Below are 18,978 nucleotides of genomic sequence, written 5' to 3'. Positions count from 1 at the left end.
TTAAACTTGGCATTTTTATTTTTAAACTAGCCTATCTGGCCATTTCTCAGTTAGTAAGGAGACAACTATCAAGACAGAACATTTTATCATGAGGTGCTTTTAAGAGTTTGCTGGATTTTTTTTCCTTATAAATTGCAAACTAGGCTGGTGTCTCTTCCTTTATAATGACTATCTTTTTAGGAAGTGTGATAGTTGATTTGGGGTGTCAATTTGGCAGTGCCATGATATTCAGCCATTTGGTCAAACACTCTAGATCTGACTGTGAAGGTATTTTTTGGATAGGATTAACATTTAAATCAGTAGATTTGAGTAAAACAGATAGTTCTCCATAAGGTAGTAGGCTTCATCCAATTAGTTGGAGGCCAATGCTCTAACCACTGAACCAACCTGCCAGGGCTATCTAACCTCCTCCAAGGAGGAAGACTTTTGCCAGCACACTGCCTTGGGATTCCACTTCAGCCTGCCAGCTGACCTTGCAGAGTTTGGATTTGCAAACTTTTACAATTGGATGAGCCAGTTCATTAAAGAGGTATCTCCCTATTATATACACACACACACAGCTCACAAAAATTGGGGGTATCTCAAAAATGAATAGGAAGCGATAAAATATCCCCTAATTTTTGGTTACACATATCTCCTATTGGTTCTATTTCTCTGGAGCTCCTGGTACAGAAAGTTCTGCTGCTGTTTACTCTATAGTTTCCTTATTGAGTTAAATATATATATACACACACACATATACATATATATACATACATATATATTTTTTAAGGCCTTATATAGTGAAATGTATAGGTTCCATTAGTTTTGATAAAAGCATACATGTACCCATGTGACCACATAAAATATTTCCATTACCCCAAAAAGTTCCTTACAGACATTTCCATTCAGTCTCCCTGACCCCATCTACTCTTCTGATTTCCAAATTCATAGATTTATTTTGTCTATTCTTGAACTTCATAGAAATGGAATCATCCACTGTGTAATTGTCTGGGTCTGGGTCATTCAGCATGTTTCTGGGATGGAACTATATTGTTTTGAATTTCAGGAGTTTGTTCCTTTTAATTGCTGAGTAGTATTCAGTGTATGAATAGTTTATCATTTTCTTGTTGTTGGGCTCCTGGGCTGTTTCCAGTTTGGGGCTAATATGAATAAAGCTGTTATGAACATTCTTGTACAGACTTCTTGGGAATATGTTTTCCACTTCTGTCTCTGAGTGAAATTGTTGGGTTCAGAGGGCAAACTTACCTTTAACTTTAAACTGTTCTATTTTTTCACTCCCACCAGTAGTATATGAAAGTTATAGTGCTCCATGTCCTCACAAATAATTGTTGTTTGTACTTTTTTTTTTTTTTAGTGAGAGGAGGGGAAGCAGAGACAGACTCCCGCCATGCACCCTGACTGGGATCCACCTGCAAGCCCCCTAGGGGGCAATGCTCTGCCCATCTGGGGCCCTTGCTTCTTTGCAACTGGAGCCTTTTTTTTTTTTTAGTGCCTGAGGCGGAGGTTACGGAGCCATCCTTGATGCCTGGTGCCAACTCGCTCCAATTGAGCCATGGCTGCAAGGAGGAGAGGAGAAAGGAGAAGAGAGAGGGATAGAAAGAGAGAAGCGAGGAGGGGGGTTGGAGAAGAAGATGGGTGCTTCTTTGTGTGCTGTGACCGGGAATTGAACCTGGGACATCCACACGCCAGGCCAACGCTCTACCACTGAGCCACTGGCCAAGGCTGTATTTTTCATTTTATTATTTCTAGATGTTTAGGTACCTCTTGTGTTTCTGTAATAATGATGTGGAACACTTCTAAGTGCTTCTTGGCTATTTATATATCTTACTTTGTTTATGTCCTTTTCCCTTTTAAAAATTGGGCTTATTGACTTGGAGTTTATACGTTCCAGATGAAGATCCTTGATCAGGTTGTATGTATTATCAAGATTTTCTTGCCCATTTTCATTAAAAAAAATTATTAATTTTAGAGAGGAAATTGCAGGGGGGGGGAGAAACTTCCATTTTTGTTCCACTTATTTATGCATTCATTGGATGATTCTTGTATTTGCTCTGACCGGGATCGAACCTATAACCTTGGCATATCAGGGCCCACTATTTTCTTAACAGTATCTTTTGATTCACAGAAGTTTAAAATTTTTATGAAGTCGAGTTTATCAGGTTTTTCTTTTAGAATTAGTGCTTTATCTGTCTTTCCCAAATGTCTACTTGAAGGTCACAAAGGTTGATTTTGTTATGTTTTCTTTTAAAAACTTTGTTGCTTTAGCTTTTATGTTTAGGCTTGTGATCCATCTTGAATTAATTTATGGTATAAGATTAGAGGTCAAGGTTCTTTTTGATAGTTAACCTATGGAGTGAAGTACTTACAAGAATTCAGTGCTTTAGCTGACACTTTTGAAGGTGAATACTTTTGTTTTCTAGTGTTTTAAAATTTTATTAGAAATAAGTTTATTTATATTTAATGAGACAGAGAGAGGGACAGATAGGGACAGACAGGAAGAGAGAGAGATGAGAAGCATCAATTCTTCATTGCATCTCCTTAGTTGTTCATTGATTGCTTTCTCATGTGTGCCTTGACCCCGGGGGCTGCAGCTGAGCGAGTGACCCCTTGTTCAAGCCAGCGACCATGGGATCATGTTTATGATCCCATGCTCAAGCCAGATGAGTCCGCACTCAAGCTAGTGACTTCAGGGTTTAGTACCTGAGTCCTCTATGCCCCAGGCTGACACTTTATTCACTGTGTTGCTGCTCGATCAGGCTAGAAATAAATTTATGTTTCACTTACTGGTTTACTTGTTCATGCCAGTAAGTACATATTTCTAAGTTTATTTAATCACCAGCCTGTAAAAAAGCAAGCACACACACACACATAAAATAATAAAACAACCACCTTTCTGTATCCTTTTATGCACAGTTTGGAGAATTACAGTAAAATACATGTTCCTGGCAGGCAAGTTGCATATCTACTGTCCTGTTTTGTAATTACAGATGTCAAGAAATCAGAAAAATATTTTTGACTGTATTTGTGTAGGTCTGTTTTGTGTACCAGTTAGCACTCTTAAGCTTAATAGGCTAATGACTGGAACTGTTGGATCCTTTGTAGTTTGTGTTTTTCAGTGTTTTCCTTGATATTTTTGCATGTTTGTTTTTCTATTCAAACTTTAGTATTAACTCTAATATTAAACCTACTGCTAATTGGTATTTGGGGGAATAAATTTATAAATTAAGGAGAGCATGTTGAGTCTCCTTATCCGTGAACTTGGAATGTTCTTTCATTTGTTCAAATGTACTTTTGCGTCTTTCAGGAGTGTTTTAAAATATTTCTAATCTAGCCTTTGTTGCTATTACAATTGGGGTTTTCTCTACCGATACGTTTTTTAACTGGTTATAATTTGTATGTATGAAGGCAACTGACTTATCTACATCAATTTTATAGCTTGCTACCTTACTGAATCTTTTTTTTTTTTTAGTTAATTGTGATACTCTAGGGAAGTGGTAGTCAACCTGGTCTCTACCGTCCACTAGTGGTGTTACAGGTTTCATGGTGGGTGGTAGTGGAGCAACCAAAGTATAAATAAAAAGATAGATTTAACTATAGTAAGTTGTTTTATTTTATTTTATTTTATTTTTTTTCATTTTTCTGAAGCTGGAAACAGGGAGAGACAGTCAGACTCCCGCATGCGCCCGACCGGGATCCACCCGGCACGCCCACCAGGGGGCGACGCTCTGCCCACCAGGGGGCGATGCCCTGCCCATCCTGGGCGTCGCCATATAGCGACCAGAGCCACTCTAGCGCCAGAGGCCACAGAGCCATCCCCAGCGCCCGGGCCATCTTTGCTCCAGTGGAGCCTTGGCTGCGGGAGGGGAAGAGAGAGACAGAGAGGAAAGCGTGGCGGAGGGGTGGAGAAGCAAATGGGCGCTTCTCCTGTGTGCCCTGTCCGGGAATCGAACCCGGGTCCTCCGCACACTAGGCCGACGCTCTACCGCTGGGCCAACCGGCCAGGGCCAGTAAGTTGTTTTATAAAGATTAATTCTGCCAAACTTAGCAAAAATCTGACATAAAGTACTTGGTAAGTAATTATTATTATATGCTTTAACTTGCTGTACTCTGCTTTATAAATTTTATAAAGCAAAGTTACTTTCCTACTTTATAAATCACCATTACTGTGGATCTGGTGGGCAGTTAGAAAATTTTACTAACAGAGATACAAAAGTGGGCGGTAGGTATAAAAGGTTGACTACCCCTGCTCTAGGGTTCTCCAGGTATACCAGGAATTGCCAAACTTTAAAGGGCCAGATAGTAAATATTTTAGGCTTTGCCATGTCTGTTCATATTCTTGTTAATCACTCTTTAAAAACATATAAACCATTCTTAGCCTGGGAGCTGTACAAAAACAGACCTCAGATATAGCATGTTGACTATTGCATATCATCTGCAAATGTAGTTTTATTTCTTCTTTACCAATTCTTATGCCTCTAATTGATTTGTCTAAATGGCTACTACTTCTAGCATAGTGTTGAACAACTATGTTCAACACTATGTTGAGATAGCATTCTTGCCTTGTTCTTGATATAAGTACTCAGATCTCTATTGTTTTCCCATTATGTAAGATAACTAGCCTTAGGACTAAGGTAGATTTTTTTTTTATCATGTTAAGCAAGCATTCATCAGTTGTCATTTCTTGAATGTTTTTTAATTATGTGAAAGGCTTTTTAGCTGTCTATAAAGATAACCATAGATTTCCCCTCCCCTTGGATTTTTTTTTTATGTCTTAAAATTTGAGTTTATTGGGGTGACATTGGTTCACAAAACCATTCATGCTTCAAGTGTACAACTCAAAACACCATCTGAACACTGCATCCTGCACACAGTTTGGTCTCTTCACCTTCTTTTATCGTGCCCTCCAGCCCTCACCACTCTGACAGCTACCAATTTGTTGTATGTATCCATGCCTCTGTTTCTCTTTTGTTCCTCAGTTTATTTTGTTCATTAGATTGCACATATAAGTGGGATCATAATGTCTTTCTCAGACTGGCTTATTTCACTTAGCTTAATAACCTCCAGGTCCATTCATGCCATTGCAAAAGGTAAGATTTCCTTCTTTTTTACAGCTGAGTAGCATTCCATGGTGTAATTGTACCACAGCTTTTGTCTGCTCATCTACTGATGGGCACTTGGGCTGTTTCCAGATCTTGGCTATTGTAAATAATGCTGCAATAAACATAGGGGAGCATATATTCTTTCAAATCAGTGGTTCAGCTTTCTTTGAATATATTCCCAGAAGTAGGATTACTGAGTTAAAAGGCAGTTCCATTTTTAATTGTTTGAAAAAACTTCATACTATTTTCCACAGAGGCTGCACCAGTCTGCATTTCCACCAACAGTGCACGAGCATTCCCTTTTCTCCACACCCTCACCAAAAGTTGTATGTTGATTTATTGATGGTAGCCATTCTCACACGTGTGAAGTGGTATTTCATTGTGGTTTTAATTTTCCTTTCTCTGATGATTAGTGATGATATTGGCCACTTGTATGTCTTCTTTAGATAAGTGTTCCTTGGATATTTTAATATGGTATATTCCATGAGGCCATGGCCTATTATTTTCTTAATGTGATATTGGATATTTGCTAATATTTTATTTAGAAATTTTGCATCAGTACTCATGAATGACATTGGTCTGTGTCTATTTGTACCCTTTCTGATATAGGTATCAGTGTTATGCATTATAAATGTAAAACATAAATGTTATATATCATGAAAACAGTTGGTAAGTTTTCTTTCATTTTCAATGCTTTGGAACAGTTTTATGGACCCTTGGAAATTTTTGCTTGAAAAGTTAGCCTGAATTCCTCTCATAAACTACTTGATCCTGCTGGGTTTTTGTGTGTGATGAGGGTAGCTTTTTTTTTTTTTTTTTTTTTAATTTTTTTATTTATTCATTTTAGAGAGGAGGGGGAGAGATAGATAGATAGAGAGAGAGAGAGAGAGAGAGAGAGAGAAGGGGGAGGAGCAGGAAGCATCAACTCCCATATGTGCCTTGACCAGGCAAGTCAGGGTTTTGAACCGGCAACCTCAGTGTTTCCAGGTTGATGCTTTATCCACTGCGCCACCACAGGTCAGGCAGGGTAGCTTTTTAATAACTTTTTCTAGGGTAACTGGTCTGCTTAAGCTTTACAGCCCTGTGTTCATGATACTTTACTTAAGAAAGTATCCATTTTATCTGGGTTTTTATTAGTAAAGAAGTCTACAAGATTGTCACTTGTGATTTACAAACTTCTGTTTTCTCTTTCTTATTTCTCTTTCACATACTTGTTGCTCCACTCTCCCCTCTACCCCACCTCTTTCTTAATCAAGTTAGCTAGTGGCTGTCTTCTTAATTTAAAAAATTACATACTTGATTGTTTAATGTAGGTCCATTTTGTTCTGTTCTCCATTTCATTGGTTTCTGCTTTTATCTATATTTCCTGACTTGTGCTTTCTTTTCATTTACTTTGTTGTCCTATTTTTACTTGTCAGTTATTCTTTTATTTTATTGGGAAAATGTTTATTGCTGTAGATTTTCCTCTTATCACTGCTTTACAAGTATCCAATAGTTTGTGGTATGTGTATAGTATATATTTTCACTTTAAAAAATTCCATAATTTCTGTTTCTTCTTTTATCTATGAGTCTTTTATTTATTTATTTATTTTTCCTGAAGTTGGAAACGAGGAGACAGTCAGACTCCTGCATGTGCCCGACCGGGATCCACCTGGCATGCCCACCAGGGGGCGATGCTCTGCCCATATGGGGCATGGCTCTGTTGCAACCAGAGCCATTCTAGTGCCTGAGGCAGAGGCCATAGAGCCATCCTCAGTGCCCGGGCCAATTTTGCTCCAGTGGAGCCTTGGCTGCGGGAGGGGAAGATAGAGACAGAGAGGAGGGAGAGGGGGAGGGGTGGAGGAGCAGATGGGCACTTCTCCTATGTGCCCTGGCCGGGAATCGAACCAAGGACTCCTGCACGCCAGGCCGACACTCTACCACTGAGCCAACCGGCCAGGGCCTATCTATGAGTCTTTTAAATGGAACACCTTTTAATTTCCAGATGGAAGGCTATTTTATTTTGTTGATTTCAAGTTGTATTCAATTATAATCAGAATTTTATTTGTAACCTCAATTTTTATAGAACTTTGATATTTCTTTTGTGACCTAATAATTTTAGTTTTATGAATGTTTTATGCTCACTTGAGATGATATTGTATATTCTGTATTATCAGCATGTAAATTTTGGTATGGTCTTGCTTCAGTGATTATTTTGTTTAGGTCTTTTATATCCTTGTTTTTGGTTCAATTGATGTCTTATACTGAGAGTGGAATATCAGTCTTGTGTGTGTGTGTGTTGTATACACACACATATATATCTTCTCCTATAGTTTTGTTTCATAAAGTTGCTATGTTATTTGGTGTACAGAATTAACAATTTTTATATGAATTACAGCTTTTATACTAAAGTGTCTTTTAATATTTTGTCTTGAATTGTTTTTCTGATGTCAGCGTTGTCTTTTTAAAATTATTCCCACTTGCCTGAAATACCTTCTTTGTGCATACCTTTATTTTTTACCCTTTCTGAATCTTTTTAAATAGGTTCCTTGAACGTATATAGTAGTAGTATATGATTAGGTCTGGCTTTGTAAGCCAAGTTGAAGACATTTTTCTTTTTTGGCTGAGTTAGGTCTTCACATTTATTTTTATGACTGATTCTTTTTGTCTTTGTCATAATGTTGTATTATATTCCTTTTTTTCTGTGATGTGTCCTCTATTTAATTTAAAAAATATTTTCTGGCATTTAAGAAAGTTTCTATTTTTGTTCTGATCACTTGTTATTAACTTTTCACTGTCTATGTGTTGGTTTTTAATGGCATTCTTTAACTCTTGGCCTGTATAATAGTGTGCTTAGGCTTTCCACTTTTCCTCTCATGTTACATATAACACTTGCACAGTAATCTTCTACCCTGACACTTCAGTATGTGTCTTAGTGATATAATACCTCGGTTTTCATTGGCTTCAGTTATCATCGGTTTCGGTTTTCGTTGATTTTTTTTCCGCGAAAGTTTTGTCTCAGTTTTTGTCGGTTGCTTCAGATTTCATTGGTGTGCCCACATGACCTTGCTGCTAATTTTGCAAAAACAAAGGGCGACCTACGTGTTGTGTTCTGCTCAGTGTGGCTTTGTTTCTCGTTGTGTGAGCATCACCCCAACGTCTAGCCAAACACTTCCATTGCTTTCCAGTGTTTTTGTGCTTTTTTAAAAAACTGATTGCAGGTGTTAATACAGTACAGCTAGTGCTCGACTTACGACCAGGATTGGTTCTGACAGACCGGTTGTAACATGATTTGGTCGTAAGTTGAGTAGGCTATATATATGTATAGTACTGTGAAATGATGTTATAAAAATCTGTAAGTCATTTTACATAATTTTCTTTCATTATTGTTATATATCATAATTTTCTTTGTTCATTTTATGCCATTTGTATCATCTCTACACCATTTTGTTTATTTTTACATTCGTCAGGTTTAAGTAAAACACTGCATTACCAGTATAACTGGTTTAATATTTGCAAAGACAGTTTCCTCTTGGTAGACATCTTGGGAGGGGTTTGATGAAAAATATCCAAGACACAAAACACAAATTGCTGTACCGAGTCTGGGATAACAGTTGAAATGGTGCACGTGGAGATGGTAGTGCTGCCGGAAGCTGGTCTGCACTGTCATACGCCCAGCTGGGCAACGCTTGCGCTGCCAGACGTGGAGCCGTCATGACTAGTGATTGTGGTCGTAAAGTCGAATGGTCATAAGTCGATCAATATTTGTAATTGGATTTACATTGATTCATATGGAAATTACCTTAGTTTTCATTGGTTTTGGATTTCGCCAATTGTTTTCAGACTGATTATTAACGAAAACACTGTATTATCACTGTATTAAAATTCTCAGTATCAGTTATTTTGCTATAGTTTTTGCAGTTATCTCTTGGTTAGATGAAACTTATTCTCTAGATTTCTGAAGACAGACTCACAAGTACTAGGTTCTTGTATGGCTAAATGACTGGGCCAGATTTAAACCCAGGTTTTCTCACTGTAAAATTATGCCTTTGCTGCTGCACCTCATTACTTAACCCTGTTGACACACTCAAAGTCCAAACTGGCAAACCTCCATTAGGTTTACAGTGAGTGTCTAAAGTGATAAAAGGCATGAACTTCAGCCTAGTTGGGTGGTGGCTTGTTTTTTAAAGATAGTTATAACTGATCTTTCTTCCTCTTGTGTTACAGGACCAAGCCATATGTCATTCTATGTTCGAACTCACAAAGGGTCAACACTTTCTCAGTGGTCCCTTGGCAACGGCACTCCAGTCCCAAGTAAAGGAGGGGATTACTTTGTATTTTACTCCCATGGACTCCAAGCCTCTGCCTGGCAGTTCTGGATAGAAGTTCAGGTGGGAATTTCCCAGCATTGCTGGTACCATTGATCAGGCTCCCAGGTGGTATTTGGCAAGTATCAAATACGTGGGATCAGTATTCTGCCTTCCTAGAGCTGGAAAACTAACTAATTTTCTCTACCAGGTCTTAGAAGAACAGCCTGAGGGAATAGTCACTGTGGCCATTGCTGCCCACTATCTTTCTGGGGAAGACAAGAGATCCTCCCAGCTGGACACTCTGAGAGACAAGTTCCCAGACTGGACATTCCCTTCTGGTTGGGTGTGCACCTACAATCTCTATGTGTTCTAATCCTTGAGAGCTCGGTCAGTAAACACCCAGTGGGATACTTCATGTGGGATGGTTTCTCCTTATGGATATTTGTAGCATAAGTCAATGAATTTTAACAAGCATAGCTTCAGAGGGCTTTGTGGGCTAATACTCTTCAGGGCCAACCACTGTAATGGTTGTACTGTGGGGTAGTGATACATGGCCTTTTGACACTTGAAAATGCCAGTTTTCTGGCTCTTTAGCACATGGGGGGCCTGCCACTTACCAACATGTCATTTTATATGGCTTTAAGGACAAAAGCTACCAAACCACTTCAGCAGGTGTCTCCTTAGGATCATGAGATATTGAGAGTACTACAGGACCACTGTTAATGAGACAAATGACATTTCCAGTTAAAGCCCAAGACCCTGTTATGTCAGTGGATGGTAGGTAAACTGTCAATCATTGGAGTGACGATTCCCCTTAAGACCTAACTATAGGTCATTAGAAAGCTATTACAAAAAGGACTGAGAAAGAGCCATTGGGCTTTTGAGGTCCCAGCCTGTGCTGAGAGCTGTCCTAGGCAGCATCTGGAATGCGCTCTGCACTGCTAGTGACTCCAGAACCCCTGGTGTGGAAACTGCTGAGTTGGTGATTTCTGTTGACAAGTGGTCACTAAGATCCAGGATTGGGATGCTTTTCTGAAGTTGTTTCAATGGCTGTTTCTCTATGAAACAAAGCTGCTGCCCCCCACCTTACCAATTTGAGAAGAGGTACATTTGTCCTGTGATAGACCCCTCTGGGTTTTCACAGGTTCTTTTGGTTTAGAATATTGTTTGTGCAAGTATGCGACCTTCCTTCCTCAGAGCACTGAGTTGCCATGGTGGCTATTCTGGGGAGGGAAGCAAGTGAGGTAATAGTAGCTGAGCATTTTATAAATATTTATTCTGTTCTCTAGGAGTTTTCTGTTATCCAAGGTTAATCCTTAATTGTATTGATGCACTGGATCCTGATTTTTGTCTGTTTTCCAGCCAGCTGTACAGATTGGTTTCTCAGGAACTTAAGAGCTGGTTTGAGGTTGTGGCTTGTACTAAAATAGCCACTGGGGTTCAGATCCTGCATAATGGCAGCCCTAGGACTTAAAAGGTGCTTTTCATTTTGAAGAGGATAGCTGTATAGTTTGTGAGGCAGATCACATCAATGCTTCCGGTGGCTTCCTGGCTCCAGCAGTGGATGGGTTTGGTGAGATCAGTGGTAAATTTTGCTAGCTTTCCTTGTTCCATTAAGAAATGTAAAGTTTGATAAATTCTGAGTTTAGTAAGCATAGTGCCCTCCCCCCTAACCCCCCCAAAACTTAAAAATTGGCACTTGGAGCCATTTGAACAGAAAGAGCAGAGTAAATATGCACCACAGGTGGAAATTCTTTTGAAGCTACTTGTGTGATACACACAATGTAATTTCTTTCTTAATCATGTTCCTCATATTGCCTGCCTAACCTGTGATTCTTTAAAAACTGCGTGGGCCTACACAGACAGGGCCACAGCCAGAGTTGAGTGCTGATGTGCTGGCTGTGACGGGTGTGGACACTGCAGCCATGCGTTGGTTTGGTTTTTATGACTTTGTAGAAACTCAAGTGCTTCAAACAAAGTGTCTGGTTCCTGCTACGTTTATCTGTCAGGCCAGATGATTTGACTTTGTCAGGTGGTAATAAAGTTTGAAGTGTTTATTAGCTAGTATGGAATTAACAGTTGTGGAGGAAAAGTTAGAGACAGTAATATCTGCATGAATGTCAACGTACAGTCACTCCTCCATATCTGTAGGTTCCACATCCATGGATGGAAAAGAAAAGTTAACGCTGTTGCTGACATGCACCACTTAGTTAGGCCTCAATGGCTGTGTCCATACTCAAAGTCAAGACTTTACCTTGTCCCTGTTTCCTAAAAAAAACAGTATAACAACTATTTACATTGTTTCAGGTATTATAAGTAACATAAGAGATGATTTAAAGTGTATGGGAGGATAGATGTAGACTATATGCAAATACTATTTTTTAAGGGACTTGAGCATCCCTGGGTTTTGGTATCCACAGGGGTCTGTGTCCCCCATCCCCTAGTGGAGTGTATGGGACAACCGCACAAGCATATTTTTTGTCCCTGTAAGTAATCTGAAATTGATTTTTCTAAGAGGCAAAAACACAAGTGTTGTAAAAGACACTGTATAAAACACAAATGGTTCCTTGTGATTTTCTCCTTTGGAAAGGATGTTCTTTTACCCCTTTTCAGTAATAATCATTGTTTTGGGTTTTTTTTGTCTTTGAATTGGATGTTCATATGTAAACAATTTCCTCTTGTTTTTGGATTCCTATAGCGTTATAAAGCTTCCATATTATTCCAGGTTGGCAACAAGATGTTTACTAGTCTCTGGGCATGATTAATATTTTAACACCAGAAATGGGTTAAGTAATTCTAATATTCATGACCGTCAGCAAGCACACCACTGTCATATCAAGCAGCTTCTGAAATTAAAGAATTTGTTTTTTTCTTGATCATTTGAATAACTCATTTCTAAAAGAGTCTTTTCAAATTCTAAAACACAGTATTTCCTGCAGAATTTAAATATAAGTAGCACAGTATTGTACATAAAGCGAAAGTGTAAAGAATTGTGATTTCAAAGGAATTCTCTTAAAATTTACATTGTTGAACCTAAAAATGATTTTTGCATGAAGTATTTGTTCCAGTTTAACAGATGTAAATAAGCATGATAGGAGTCCTAAAATGTTACCACGGAGGGTGCCAAAAACCAGCCTGCTGACTCAGGAAGCTATAGCAGGAAAGATTATGTCTGTCCATTTATTTCACTGGTTTGCTGACTTGAAGATTAATTATTGCCTTAAAATGTTACCGAAATAAATGTTTTAATATAGTAGTATCTTTAACAGAAAAACAGATATTTATTGTTTTTCTCCTGTATCCTCATATTTGAAGTTATTTTAAGTCTAGGTGGCTCATGTGGTTATAACTGCTATAAGAGCGAAGAATTCAACAGGGAAATGTTAGTTTACTTCAACTGGAATCCTTTTTCTGTGGAATGAGGTTGTGCATCTGAATTTCACAGATTATTTGGTAAATGTTGAGCTTTAACATATTTAACAGTTGTAAAATCATATCCATTGGCAAAGAAATCACTGAAAGGCTTTAATAAATACGTCCTTTTGTTGTGGAATAGAGATAAGCGGGAGGGAAGAAGAAATCATCTTTCAGCCAAAGAGCTCATACTAAGGAAAGCAGAGTACCCCTGTCTCGGTGCAGGCTACTTCACTTTTTGAGTGAATTTCCCCAACAGTTCAATACAAGGTGAAACAGCTGAATGATATTCCTAATACACATTACTGGAATTTATGGCCAATAAAGCCAAAATGCACTTAATGCCTACTTATGTCTGTTTTTATTTGAAAATTTCCTAGCCAATTCTGAAGTACATCAACATATATTTTTGATACTACTAAGCATTATATTTTTAGAAATCAAATAAAATGTTGATAATTTTTCTCCAAGTTTTCCCTTATACTCCTGGTCAACAAACTGTGGCTCGCAAGCCACATGCAGCTCTTTGGCCCCTTGAGTGTGGCTCTTCCACAAAATACCACGTGCGGGCGCTACCTCGATAAGGAATGTACCTACCTATATAGTTTAAGTTTAAAAAATTTGGCTCTCGGCCTGACCTGTGGTGGCGCAGTGGATAAAGCGTCGACCTGGAAATGCTGAGGTTGCCGGTTCGAAACCCTGGGCTTGCCTGGTCAAGGCACATATGGGAGTTGATGCTTCCAGCTCCTCCCCACCTTCTCTCTCTCCCACTCTGTCTCTCTTCCTTTCTCTCTCCTCTCTAAAATGAATAGATAAAATAAAACTAAAAAAAATTTAAAAAAAAAAAAAAAAAAAAAAATTTGGCTCTCGCCTGACCAGGCGGTGGCGCAGTGGATAGAGCGTCGGACTGGGATGCAGAGGACCCAGGTTTGAGACCCCAAGGTCGCCAGTTTGAGTATGGGCTCATCTGGTTTGAGCAAAAATTCCACCAGCTTGAGCCCAAGGTCGCTGGCTCCAGCAAGGGGTTACTTGGTCTGCTGAAGGCCCTCGGTCAAGGCACATATGAGAAGGTCATCAATGAACAACTAAGGTGTTGCAACGTGCAATGAAAAACTAATGATTGATGCTTCTCATCTCTCCGTTCCTGCCTGTCTGTCCCTGGCTAGCCCTCTCTCTGACTCACTCTCTGTCTCAATCATTGTACTGTTGATATTTGGCTCTGACTAATGAGTTTGCCGACCACTGCCCTACACCATTATCAAGTGGGATTATATCAAGAATGCACAGACAGACCTGAAAATCAATGCAATTTTCCATATTAAGAAAAGACAACCACCATATGATAATCTCAATTTTGTTGACAGAGCCAACCACCTTTTCATAATACAAACACTCAAAAAACTAATAATAGATGGAAACTTACCCTAATAAACATCTATGAAAAGATAATTTGTGATGGGAGGCTGAATGCTGCTTTCTTCCTAAGATCAGAAAAAAAGACAAGGATGTCCACTACTTTTTCTGTTGAATACTATACTGGAGATTCAAGCCAGGGCAGTTTTGCAAGAGGCATCCAGATTAGCTGCAGACAACATGATCTATATAGAAATTATAAGGAATCCACAAGAAACTATTACAGTTAATAAATGAATTCAGCAGTTTTAGGATCCAATATCAATATACAGAAATCAATTGTATTTCTATACACTAACAAAGAACAATCCAAAAATAAAACAAATTCTCAATAGCATTGAGAATAGAATATTTAGTTCCACTCCTAGACAGAACTGAATACATGTCCACATGGAAACTACTTGTACATGAGTGTTCATAGTAGCATTATTCTTGGTAGTCAAAAGTTGAAACCACACAATCCTTAAATAATGAATGGATAAACAAGTGTAGCACCCATAAAATGGAATATTATCAAGCCTTAAAAAGGAATCAAGTACTGATATACAAAAATGAACATTATGCTAAGTGAAAAAAGCCAGACAGAAAAAGCCACAAATACGATTCTTATTTACATGAAATGTCCAGAATAGGCAAATCCATGGAGACAGCAGATTTAGGAACATAAGAAAATTGGAAAAAGTAAAAAATCATTTTTAATCCCACCTATTGGAGATAATGCCTGTGTGTCTCCTCTACACCCGTGGTCCCCAACCTTTTTTGGGCCACAGACCAGTTTAATATCAGAAAATATTTTCACGGACTGGCCTTTAGGGTGGGACGGATAAATGTATCACGTGATTGAGACAAGTGTCAAGAGTGAGCCTTAGATGTAATAGAGGGAATCTGGTCATTTTTTAAAAATAAAACGTCATTCAGACAAATATAAATAAAGTGGAAGTAATGTAAGTTATTTATTCTTTCTCTACAGCCCAGGGTTTGGGGACCACTGCTCTGCACCCTTACATATAGTTTTGTTTGGTGGAAATATGGTATACATGATTTTGTATCATTTTTCATTATGTTTTAAACTTTTCCATGTCATCAACATGGACAATTCCAATTTTGTGTTGTCAGGTATTTAGAATGTAATTCTGTATGTAAATAAATATAAAATCTGTCTGAATTTCTAAGTCATTTCTTAAAAATTCTGCCTGACCAGGCGGTGGAGCAGTGGATAGAGCATCGGACTGGGATGCGGAAGACTCAGGTTCGAGACCCTGAGCAAAAAAAAAAAAAAGCTCACCAGCTTGGACCCAAGGTCGCTGGCTCGAGCAAGGGGTTACTCGGTCTGCTGAAGGCCTGCAGTCAAGGCACATATGAGAAAGCAATCAATGAACAACTAAGGTGTCGCAACGAAAAACTAATGATTGATGCTTCTCATCTCTCTCCGTTCCTGTCTGTCTGTCCCTGACTCTCTGTCCCTGTAAAAAAATAAATAAAAATTCTAAGAGGTGGAATTATATAATCAAAAGAATATTTTGTGGCTTTTAATACATACACTTTTTGCTGTTAACCGGAGATGGTGAATAAACAAAACTTCATATAATGGATTTATTGCCCTTTACAAAGTAAAAAAGTACACATTACAGAAGTAGCAGCACTTTTAATTAGAAGCAAAGGTAGCCTCTACCCCCAGATGATTTCTTGTTTTGGTATTAGCAAATAATTTAAACTCTTAATAGCTATACTGAATATTTAAATTCATTGGTTAAAATTATGGCTTACCCTGGCACTGAGGATGGCTCCCTAGAGCCTCCACCTTGGGTGCTAAAAATAGTTCAGTTGCTGAGCAACGGCCCCATATGGACAAGCCATCCCCACCCAGTAAGGGGCTTCCCTGGTGGATCCTGATTGGGGTGCATGTGGGAGTCTTGTCTGTCTCCCCTCCTTTCATTTAAAAAGAAAAATGGCCTAAACAGTTGATACGGGAACCAAACAAGGCAAAATAAAGAGTTTTTAAACATTAAATTATATAAATGGAAGAGAAATTTTCTGTAAACTTGTTTTGTTTTTTGTTTTTGCCTTGGGGCCACCCGTATCTATTAGCTGAAAAACAAGTATTTTCCAGAAGATGCATTTATGGCATTAACCACAAGAATATAGCTAATTTATTGATGCCTTGCTTTAAAGAGTGCAAGACGAACCAAACCCAACGGCACATTAGGAGATTTGAAAAGATGACAGCTGTTTACAATGGTAAATCACTTTTATTGACTGAATATTCACACCAAGCACAAAAGTAAATGCTATTGTAGTTCTTCTCTGAGTGGACTAGGGCAGGAGAAGAAATTTCAGATTAGGTTCTTGCTGAGCTGCATGTACTCACATAGGAAACATTTTCTATTTTAAGATTCAGGGAAAGGTGGATTAAAACAAACACTTAAGTAAAAGTAGCACCAGAAGGACCAGGTACCAATAATCACATATTTCACCCATTCAGGAGTTTTAAAGTATGTGAATTTATTGCACTTCTAATGTAAAAAGTAAATGATGGTAAATTACCAAGCCCAATAATTTAAAACAGTTTGATGTGTTTTCAACTAGGTAATTTCAAAATGGTTTTCAGTTTCTCTTTAAAGGAAACCTGGCTAGGACAACTATATCTAGCCATTTACTTTTAAAAACAAGGATAGAGGACCAAGTTTTATTTCTAAACTATAATTGCACTATGAGAAGAGAGGCTGTTTTACATAGTGGTATGAATTTGGTCCACATCAAATACAGTTATAAAAATAAGTTTGTTTTTGTAAAAAATAACATCGCATTCCTTTGTTCAAATTGCACAGTACAAACAAGCTATCTAAATTAATACTGTTATAAGGTAATTAGAAGTACATACAATGGATATGTGTTTAGTCTGAAGCAATTAATGAGTATGCAGTTTTCATAATGTATGAAAACAAATTTAAGTCGTATCTGGAAATACATAAAATATTGTTTAAATTACAATGAAGAATGCAATCTTTACATACTAATCTTTAGTTAGTCATGATAATACAGGATTCAGCAGTCTATTTACATAAAACTCCATTTTTTATTCAATTTATAAAAGCAATAAATAAGAAATTTGCACAAAACCTGTATTCATCTCATGATCTGTGTGACCATTTCTGTCACTTTATGACTCAGCCAATAAACCTGTCTTCCTCAATGAAGACTACTCATATTTGGAAAAAAGAGCAAGCCCTGTCTTTATTCCAAGAGTAAATATATATAGCCATGCAGAATCCAGCATAAAACCTTACAAATTATAAACCCTAAAAATATGAATAGTGCCTTTGAGTATATTTACACAAGAGTTCACAAAAAAGATAAAAGTTCTCTGAAACAAAATAGTTGAGTGGTATCTAACAGCATAATTGATAAGAACCCCTCAGACCTCTGTGCAGGCTGCTCAGCAGGAATCAAGCTTGCACACTGACTCTCAGGTAAACAGTGCCCATCAATTCAGGACTGGGATTTAACAGGCTGGAACAGGGGCACGTGTCCATCACACCAGCATGTGTTGCACCAGGGCAGGCTGCTATTAAGAGTCCAGCACTCAATCTGAGGGGGCATTACAGGTAGCTCAGGTACCTGATGAGCTACAGTAAGCACCCTTAGCGTTTATTTTTAAAAAGCAGTCAGCCCTGGCTGGTGGCTCAGTGGATAGAGTGTCGGCCCAGCATACGGAGCATACAGATGTCCCAGGTTTGATTCCTATCAGAGCACACAGGAGAAGTAACCACTTCTCTCTCCCTCTTCTCCCACAGCCAGCAGCTTGATTGGTTCGAGCATCAGCCCTGGGCTCTGAGGATAGCTCAGTTCCAAGCGTGTCAGCCTCGGGTACTAAAAATAGCTCTGTTGATTCGAGCATGGGCCCCAGATGAGAGTTGCCGAGTGGATCCTGGTTGGGGTGCATGCTGGAGTCTCTCACTATCTCCCCTGCTCTCAAAAAAATAAAAAAGGCAGTCTGGACATGCTGAATGGTAAAACATGTAAGGAGCTAGATGTACTGAAAAAGCAAGCTCATCTGGGGCTAAACAAATCAAAATCAAATATTCTCATATACATCTGTACAGTATTCTTTATTACTTTCTACTGAAGCTTAAAAAAACTTTTTATGAAAGATGATTTATTCTGATATCACATTTTTATGGCATCAAAGATTTCTTAGAGGAGAGTTAGTTAAAACTTAACACCTTATCAGAGTCTCTGAGCTGAGCTCTCCCTGGTTCAATCTACTAGGTCACAGTGCCTCAGCTGCACGCACACTGCTGCTAATTAATTAATACTGCCCGTGGTGGTGGCACCCCATTGTTGTTAGGACACAGAACAGTCATAAGTCCCATCCTGAAAAGATTCTTCCTCCTCTATTCGAGTTGTGTCCTCCTCTGTCCGGCTGACCATACAGCTTCCCCCGACCTCGCCCTGGGGGATGCTTCTGTGGCCGGAGGAGCCCCTGCTCTCCTCTGCCTGGGTGCTAGTCTGTTCCGCAGTCTTACCCACAGTTATTGGCTGGAACGCTTCAGGCTGGACCTGCTCTTCTGTTATCTCACTGAGTTTCTGTAGTTGTGGCTTAATGATGTTCAAAAATGGCTTATATCCAGGACTAAGTAGAGGAAAAAGGAAATTAATTATCTGCCATATTCAAAAGGCTCCATAGAATGTTATGGATAAATACCTACTAAACATTAAAACAGTAAGGTCAGTGGTAGATTATGTAGGGAGAAGCAGCA

At 38.6% G+C, this 18,978-nt stretch overlaps 2 protein-coding genes across 5 annotated transcripts in view; one reads left to right on the top strand and one right to left on the bottom strand.

Moving 5' to 3' along the window:
• ERMP1 (endoplasmic reticulum metallopeptidase 1) overlaps nucleotides 1-12,871 on the top strand; it is a 70,289-nt gene extending 57,418 nt beyond the window's left edge. For both annotated transcript variants that reach the window (XM_066368101.1, XM_066368100.1), the window contains 2 exons: nucleotides 9,309-9,472; nucleotides 9,600-12,871. In XM_066368101.1, the coding sequence (XP_066224198.1) occupies nucleotides 9,309-9,472; nucleotides 9,600-9,764 (329 nt within the window). In that variant the 3' untranslated portion in view covers nucleotides 9,765-12,871. The remainder of the gene's footprint in view (nucleotides 1-9,308; nucleotides 9,473-9,599) is intronic.
• A 3,472-nt stretch (nucleotides 12,872-16,343) lies between these two features.
• RIC1 (RIC1 homolog, RAB6A GEF complex partner 1) overlaps nucleotides 16,344-18,978 on the bottom strand; it is a 169,166-nt gene continuing 166,531 nt past the window's right edge. For 2 of the 3 annotated variants that reach the window (XM_066368093.1, XM_066368095.1), the window contains exon 26: nucleotides 16,345-18,851. In XM_066368093.1, the coding sequence (XP_066224190.1) occupies nucleotides 18,563-18,851 (289 nt within the window). In that variant the 3' untranslated portion in view covers nucleotides 16,345-18,562. Of the gene's footprint in view, nucleotides 18,852-18,978 lie in introns of all 3 variants that reach the window. The other variant, XM_066368094.1, reaches the window with a different exon arrangement.

This window comes from Saccopteryx leptura, chromosome 2 (assembly GCF_036850995.1).
Source record: "Saccopteryx leptura isolate mSacLep1 chromosome 2, mSacLep1_pri_phased_curated, whole genome shotgun sequence".
NCBI lineage: Eukaryota > Metazoa > Chordata > Mammalia > Chiroptera > Emballonuridae > Saccopteryx > Saccopteryx leptura.
This window is presented reverse-complemented; position numbering and strand designations above follow the sequence as displayed.